The 8,994-nt window shown below is 37.1% G+C and overlaps 1 protein-coding gene across 2 annotated transcripts in view; it reads left to right on the plus strand.

Moving 5' to 3' along the window:
- Positions 1-7,464, plus strand: part of LOC125038655 — a 22,804-nt gene extending 15,340 nt beyond the window's left edge. The window contains exons 2-4 of one of the 2 annotated variants that reach the window (XM_047632198.1): positions 2,904-3,125; positions 6,073-6,270; positions 7,041-7,464. In XM_047632198.1, the coding sequence (XP_047488154.1) occupies positions 2,979-3,125; positions 6,073-6,270; positions 7,041-7,271 (576 nt within the window). In that variant the 5' untranslated portion in view covers positions 2,904-2,978 and the 3' untranslated portion in view covers positions 7,272-7,464. Of the gene's footprint in view, positions 1-2,899; positions 3,126-6,072; positions 6,271-7,040 lie in introns of both variants that reach the window. The other variant, XM_047632197.1, reaches the window with a different exon arrangement.
- The last annotated feature ends 1,530 nt before the right edge of the window (positions 7,465-8,994 follow it).

An 8,994-nucleotide genomic window follows, 5' to 3' on the forward strand; every position in this document is an offset into this window, starting at 1 on the left:
GTAGCCCCCTCTCCCCCTCCCTTTCGACCAGGGTATTTCACCAACCAGATACCCTCCGATAGTTAGTTCAGCTGTTGACGCGACTTTCCTTGCCCGCCCTCCTATCCCCCCCCCCTCTTCCCTCCCCCCCTGCACGCGAGTCGCCCTGCCTCCTGGCTATAAAAAGACCTGTTCACAAGCATCTGAAGGCTCCCTGCTTTGGCACCTGTTGGGCCCGACGCGGCACTCACTGGCTCGGAGATTTTTGGTGGGGAGGGAGGGAGAGAAGGAGAGGAGAGGGGAAGGAGAGAGGGATGGGTGGGGAAAGGGAGAGGGAGGGAGAGAGGGAGAGGGAAGGGGAAGGAGAAAGGGAGAGGGAAGGGGAAGGAGAGAGGGATGGGTGGGGAAAGGGAGAGGGAGGGAGAGAGAGAGAGAGAAGGGGAAGGAGAAAGGGAGAGGGAAGGGGAAGGAGAGAGGGATGGGTGGGGAAAGGGAGAGGGAGGGAGAGAGGGAGAGGGAAGGGGAAGGAGAGAGGGAGGGATGGGGAAAGGGAGAGGGAGGGAGAGAGGGAAGGGGAGGGTGGAAGGAGGGAGGGGAGGGGAGGGGGAGAGAGAGAAGGAAAGGGAGAGAGAGAGAGAGGGAAGAAAAGGAGAAAGGGAGAGAGGGAAATAGGAAGAGGAGGAGGAAAGACACATTCAGACATATGTAAAGACAGAGAGAGAAGAAGCAAAGGATGTATTGATAAAGGAGGAGAGAGAAGAGGAGGTGATTATATTTCCAACAAGATAACAAATCATGCAAATATCTATCACCCTGTCTGCGCCCACCTGTTCTTGACGGAGATGAGATAAGAATATATATATATATATATATATATATATATATATATATATATATATATATGTGTGTGTGTGTGTATATACATATATAGATATATATAGATATATAAATATATATGTATATACATATATAGATATATATATATGTATATATTTATATACACATGTGTGTGTGTGTGTATGTATATGTATATATATATATATATATATATATATATATATATATATATATATACATGCGCGTGTGTGTATGTATGTATATATATATATATATATATATATATATATATATATATATATATATATATATACATATATATATGTTTATATACATGCGTGTGTATGTATACATATATATATATATATATATATATATATATATATATATATATATATGCTTGCGCGTGTGTGCATATATGAATATATATATATATTTATATATTATATACATATATATACATACATACATACATATATACATTCTGTATATGTATACATATATTTACATATATATATATGTATATATATATACATATGTGTGTGTATATATATATGTATACATATATATACATATATATGTATATATATATATATATATATATATATGTATACATATATATACATATATATATATATATATATATATATATATATGTAGAGAAAGAGAGAGAGAGAGAGAGAGAGAGAGAGAGAGAGAGAGAGAGAGAGAGAGAGAGAGAGAGAGAGAGAGAGAGAGAGAGAAGAATATCAATATCTCTCTCATCACGTGCGCCCTTGTGTCACAAAGTCTCACAAAGTGTCAGAAGTTCCCCGCCAAAGATGACACTCACTGTCTCGCCTCCTTATATGACCGCCTTGCCTCGTCTTGCCAAGCTGGAGAAGAAACCGAGCCAGAAATCTTGAAATCTCGAGTTTTTGACCTTGGAAGTTCTTCTCTTTTTTTTTTTTTTTTTTTTTTTTTGTTCGTCCCTTGAGCTGCTGTTCGTGCAATTTGGGCATTTTTTGCAACTTGCAACGATGCACATTTTTCTAGCAGTGTGGATAATTATATGTGGTGTTTTCGTTGTTTTTTATATTAATCATATATGAGAAATATATTAACGACATCGTGAGTAAATGCAATTTTAGTGAAGAAAAAGATTCTGACGGAATGAAAAGGGTAACGTGAATATATACAATTAGATTTATTTTTTTTTTTTTATATATAAATAAATGTATGTTGACTGAAAAAGATAAGGTGATTCCACGAAATGTGACTAACATTCCCTCATTCGATCTTTCCAAGGATCGATCAAAATTCCTATTCTTTCCCAAGAAAGAACGGCAAATATAACACAAGACTAGTGCGTGCGTGTGTCTCCTTTGTCACAAATATTCAGTCCGTGAAAATACCCTGCCATGAATATGATAACAAATAAAATAAAGTTTATCTCAAAGTACCATGATTGTAATTTGAAAATCATCTGATACCATCCGGAAATCAGGACCGGAAAAATAGGAAAGCAAATAGCAGTTATTACTATTGTTGGCAGCAATCACTATTTATGCTGTCACTTTTCTACGATTATATGATACGGACGGTGGATATCATTACCATTTTTATTATTATTTATAGTAGTAATAGCGTCATCATCACCATAATTTGATTGCTATAATCATATTATTATCGTTATTATTATTATTATTATCATCATTATTATCATTATAATTTTTGTCATAATCATTATTATCATTATCAATATAATGTTCATTATCATTACCATTATCATATCGTTATCATTATCATTATCATTATTTTCATCATCCTCACTATTACTGTTACCATTTTTTTAATTATTATTATTATCATCGTTATTTTTGTCGTTATCGTTATCATTATCATTATCGTTATCGTTATCGTTATCATTATCATTATCATTATCATTATCATTATCATTAACATTATCATTATCATTATCATTATCATTGTCAATGTTATAATTATTACCACTGTTATTATCATTTCCAAAATCCTTTTATCATCCACATCATCACATCAGTCTCCGTATCGCCGTCCTCCTGACCGCCCTCTCCCCCGGCAGATAGACCCCAGCCAGCCAGTTTGCCAGACGCAAGGCCGAAGCCAAAGTCAGCCAGTCGTACAGACAAACAGACGCAGCCATGCCTCGCTCCTACCTCAGGCCTCGCGCCCGCCCCTACGCCTTCAACACCGATTACTACCTGAACCTATCGAAATCGTCAGGAAGCACGATCGAGTCGGAGAAAGTCGAAGTCACCAGCCAGTCCGACGCTCAGTCGCTCGTCGAGGTGAGGGAGTGTGTTCGATTCCGTGGTTCACATGTGACTGTTGATGTTTGATTTGTATTTTTGTTGCGTTCGTGTTGTTGTTCGTGTGTCCTTGTTATTTACGTAATTTTGAGTCTTTAGGATTGTTGTTGTTTATTGTTATTCTTTTATTATGATTAAGGTTATTTATTTCGTTGATTTTATTATTATACTTTTGTTATTATCATCAGTATTAGTATTGTTATTATTGTTATTATCATGTTTTTTTTATGATCATTATTATTATGTTTTATCATTATCATTATTATGTTTCTATTATTATTATTATGTTTTTATTATTATTATTATGATTATTTTATTATTATTGTTGTTCTTGTTATTATTATTATTATTATTATTATTATTATTATTATTATCGTTATCATTTTTATTATTATTATTATTATTATTATTATTATTATTATTATTATCATTATTATTATTATTATCATTATCATTTTTATTATTATTATCACTGTTATCATTATCATTTTTATTATTATTATCACTGTTATCATTATCGTTACTATCATTATTATTTTCGTAGTTGTTGTTGTGTATTGTTGTTGTAATTGTGTATTGTTGTTGTTGTTGTTAATGTTATTTTTATCATGTACTATTATCATTATTATTATTGTCATCAGCATCCTATTATTTATTTGTTTCACAATGACTCCCCAGTGTTGTTGACAGCCAAAGGTGTCCACAAAATATTGCTCCATCATATTTAAAAACAAACTGTTAATAAAGAAGACAAAATCTGTGGTAAATAGATAGTGTGATTATTAACAATAAGGTAACATTAGCTCCATAAGAAACCCCAAATCAAATTGATATAAATGTGAGCAGAGAGCTTATAAAACAGATTACATTTTTCACGCAATTATCTTCATTTATTTTAAGCTCGTTATTTTTCTTTTCGCTTGTCTTTTGTTTCAGATTTTGAGGAATTGTTAGTCTCAAAGATTTTTTTTTCTTACTGACTAATGCAACTTTTTTTCTATTTTCTATGAGTTTATTTTACAGATGTTTTCGTTATTTCGCGGCTTTTGGTTGTTTTGCGTGTCGAGTTCCTCCGCTTTATTTTACAGAATGGAACAATGAAATGATATCGTGTGTGTGTGTTTATATTTTGTCTATATTTATACATATGCTAATATATACGAATATATATATATATATATATATATATATATATATATATATATATATATATATATGCATTTATATAAATATAAAATCCTGCCGACACTTAATGAAATCCTCGCTCTATATAATCCAGCAAAAAAATATCCAGCCGTTTTCTTCGTAAGGAAATTCGCACTTTTTTTATAAACGGCTTTTTGCGTGTTTCTTCTTTTTCCCTTATACCTTGTAACTCCATTCACACTTTATTGTAAGTGTTTTTGTTGTTTTTGCTTTATTTTGTTTGATTTCGTTTTTTGTTTTTTGTTTTTAAAGATTAGCTGTTGCCTATATGTGTTTGTTGCTGTTAATTTTCTTGCTGCGGCTTCAATCTGAAATTATTTTCACTTTGTGATATCTATTAATGTATTTATATTTGAATTTGATCTTTTTTTATTCAGTTTTCACTTACGATAGTATATTGCCTATTTATTTGTCTGTTTTTGTTATGTTTCTTTTTGTTATCGTATCGCATAATCGGTTAGGATGCAACCCTCACTCTCTCTCCCGCCACATCACACACAGTTATGGTAAGGTCAAATTAATTTTACAAAAAACTTTCCTCTATTTGAATGCTGAGAGACTTGCCTCACTCCCCCCCCCCCCCCTTCAACCCCCCCCCCTCCCTCCCACATCACCTTAATCGTATATTTAAATAGCAATGATAATCATGAAAAAGTAAGCTTATTTTCTATTTCTCAGATTCTGAAGTAGCATTATGGAGCATGGTTACCGTGTAATTTCATTTTAGATACTCTAAATAACGTTTTAGAAATCTCTTTCTAAATTGGCCTCAAGTTAAAATCACTTTAGGAGGAAACTCTACATAACGTTTCTCTCTTTGCGTTGTTCTGCAAAGTATTTATCTCAAGAGCAAAGCGAAGCGTGGAAACGTTGTGTAAAACGTTTTGCCTTAAAACGGTTTTGATTTATCGAAGCCAAGTCTTCAAAGCTAATTCCTTCAAAAGGTCTATCGTTTAAATGTCTTTTCTTAATTGAAATTGTGATTTCTCTTTTCTCATAACTAATCATGTAGATGCTGCCAATAGTTGGTATAGGGTTAAATAATTTTGATATAGTTGTCTAGATGACAAGAAATCATGATTTAGTTAATAAATTCATCTTATTCGTTTAGTTTCTTTCACTGAATTGTTTACATTCTACTTAGCATGACGAGAATCTAAGTTTGTAGATTTCAGACTTAAAATTTTAAAAGGTTAGCAAATTCATAGAATGAGTGTCATGCAATACCCTTTATGTCTGCATGGAAATGTCCTTCTCGACAAAGTGCATTTATCCTGTTTAAGATCAATTTTAATGACCCTAGAACAAGGTAGACTTCAGTAATGTTTAGTGTGACATTTTGAGAGGAAGATACAGAGCAGAGTAATTTTCTCAGTGCAAGTTGTGTAATTGACTTTTTGAGAGGTACACGTTCATCAGAATTTTGTCATTCTGCTGACGATGTAATTCTGAAACGTTTATCGTACATCTGGCGTTGGGAAAATCATTCGTTATGGTTCGCATCTTCCGTTTCCTCAGACAAACATGTTCATCATAAAGTTACTGCATGACTTCATCTCTATTGTCACGCACGTTGTCACACGTAGACCATCAGGCTATCGCATGACTTTACCTCTGTTGTCATGCAAATTGTCACTTGTAGACCATCAGGTTATCGCATGACTTTACCCCATGCATGTTGTCTCGTGTGGTGACGCCCTTCCCTCTCCCACCCCCACAGCGCATCAAGCACTCGCCTCCCCGAGAAGTCCTGTACATGGACCGCGCCTTCAGTGAGCCTCGGTTCGTGGGCCGCGCCCGTTCGAGCAGCTATGAGTTCGAGCCCTTCGTGAGGCCGACCTCCCTGGAGGAAGGCGACGTCAGGATCGTGACGCCCTTGCACCTCAAGCACCCCTACCGCCTGCCTGTCGAGGACGAGGTAATCCCGCCCCACGAGAGCTCCGTGTGGCCCCAGGGAGTCAAGCACTTCAACCTGGTCTCGTCGTATGACCTCATGTGCGGATTCCTGGGCCTTTTGCCGCCGGCGTGCTATGGCCACTAGCTCCCTCCCTCCCGCCCGGGCGCTAAGCCGGACTGGGAAGCCCACGCCCGGGCCCGCGAGTTCAAAGTTAAAGAAAATCCAAAAAAAATCTGAACTGCAAAGCCTCCCCGGGTTTGGCTGAAACTGCGTAGAAGGAAACACGCGCGTCTGTGCCCTCCACCGTCGGATTTTTTCTTTTGTTTTTTCTCCGTTTTTTTCACTTTTTTCACTTCTTCAGGAACTCGTTGTGAATTATGAATTGAGCGTTTAAGATGCGCATGAGCATGTTCTTTTCTAACAGGGAAACGTAGAGGCAACAAATAACAGACAGTGTGGGAAAGATCGGTTGAACCTTTGCACGTTTTCATCGATTTTTTTTTTTTTTTTTTTTTTTTCTGGTTCGTCTCGGAATGATGATTTGCGCTTATCTTCGATTCTTCCCAAATCTGATTCTTTAATTTTCTGCCCAATGGAATTCATAACATAAGTCGGCTTTTATCAGACTTCATGAGATGATGATGATTCCTCTTCTTCAGCTGTTTGCAACAAAATGATTTAAAGAATGCTTGATTTTTTCTTCCTGTCCCCCAAAAAGAAAAGCTAAGACTCTGCACAGACCTCCCCGCCTGTGCGCCGAAGGTCGTTGACTCTTTTCTCTTGTCCGGCAGCGGCGGAGATCCTGGCTAGTAGACCCCGTCTGGTTCCCGAACCCCTGGGCGTGGGACAGCATCTGGGTCCCCCCGCACGAGAACCGCTCCCAGCCGCACTTCGGCTACGAGGCGTACCGTCAGCTCATTTTGAAGTACCTCGAGCTCAGGAATCGCAAATACACCGTGGTCCTCCGGCTCTGTCCGCTCCACAAGCACCTCGTAGATGACGGCAACGGTGTCCTTGTTTAACGACTGCGTGGTCTTGCCAACAGGTGAAAGAAGAGCCCCGAGTGACGCTGTCGAAGCTCCACCCGTACCGCCTGCCCGTCGAGGACGTCCGCGTGCCCCCGCACGAGAGCTCCGAGTGGCCTGCCTCCGTGCCGCACTTCAACCTCGTCTCCTCCTACGACCTCATGGTCAAATTCCTCGGCATTGGCTGCAAAGATTGCTAACGAGGGGCGATGGCGTCAGCTTGTGAATGTGGGGCATGATGGGGTCAAATTTGTTAATGAGGGGCATGATGGTATTAATTTTGTTAACGGGGGCATGATAGTGTCCAAATTGTTCACGAGGGGCATGATGGTGTCAAATTTGTTAACGAGGGGCACGGTGGCGTGCCACTCTTGTTAAGGATGTCAAAATTGTTAATCTAGGGCCTGTTTTTTTCTTAATCTTCCTCTCATTCTCTCTCGATAGCAATCACTCTGCCTCGCATTGTCTGTCTCTCTCTATCTCGCCAACTGTAGGCCTGTTTGTAGATTTTTCACTCTTTTTTTCTCTTTCTCTCTCTTATTCTTCCTTCTCTACCACCAGAATTTATTACAATGTTTCACAAGACAGGGAAGGGACAAAGGTCTTCTTTGCTGTTCTTGTGATTATGTAAAGGAAATTTTGACGAATAAATGTGCGAACGTTCCAGTCATGCATAATCATGAGTACAGGAATATTACCCTGCATTTTATTCAAGATCAGTCATCCTATATGTAAGAAATTTATCTGTGATCAAAGAATGTAAAGCACGAAACGCACATAAAATAATGATACATATATCAATGAAAGGTATGTCTTTTTGTTTTATTTTTTTTGCATCATTCTTTTGTTCATAATTGCCTACCTTCGCCTATCCATAGTTATCATGAAATGTCACATTCAGTTTACACTGATGGTCCCTTGTCTATCATATATAAAATCTTTGGAATATAGATTCCAGTTTGATCTTTTCGCTGTGTCCGATCATATAGTCATTTTTTCTCAATAGCATTACTAATTTTTCTATGTGATATTATTATGACCTTTATCATCCATACCATTTTATATGCTTCGGTTCTGTGAGCTGGTTCCATGGTTGGTTCCATACCTGGTTCCTTAGCTGGTTCATGGACATTTGGTGTACGTGTGAACAGAGCTTATCGCACTAATACACATGTACATGCTGATCTGAATAATATAATGATGTTGTATACAGTGTATTTTTTATCTCCCCTTCTGTTGGAGGCATGCATTGCGCAATGAAATGTTTTAAACAATGCATAATCTATAGATGTACATACAAGTTTAGGAACTGTACAAAACTTAATTATACTTACAAGGTATCGATATAATACAAAAACTATGCTGTACAATAAATGTAGTATAAACCCTTACTACAAATCTGTACAAGTGCTTTGAAGTGGTACATAGAATATAGGAATGGTTTACGACCCAGTGATGAATACAGGGCTTAAACAACGCAAAATAAAGTTTCACAGTAAGAACAGTACTAGAGCTATAGCAGTTTTGGCAATAGATACTGATTACAGGTACAAGCAGTACGAGAGTACTGAAATAAAAATCAAGTTATGGAAAGGTAATACTGTCTTGAATTAGTACAAAACCTAGCAGTGCGTACTATACTAGAGTTTACAAACAACACAGATTCAAGTTATAAAAACAGCAATAGGAATTTGAAATATCACAAGCACTAGTTTCTAAT

The sequence above is a fragment of the Penaeus chinensis genome, chromosome 25 (genome assembly GCF_019202785.1).
Source record: "Penaeus chinensis breed Huanghai No. 1 chromosome 25, ASM1920278v2, whole genome shotgun sequence".
NCBI lineage: Eukaryota > Metazoa > Arthropoda > Malacostraca > Decapoda > Penaeidae > Penaeus > Penaeus chinensis.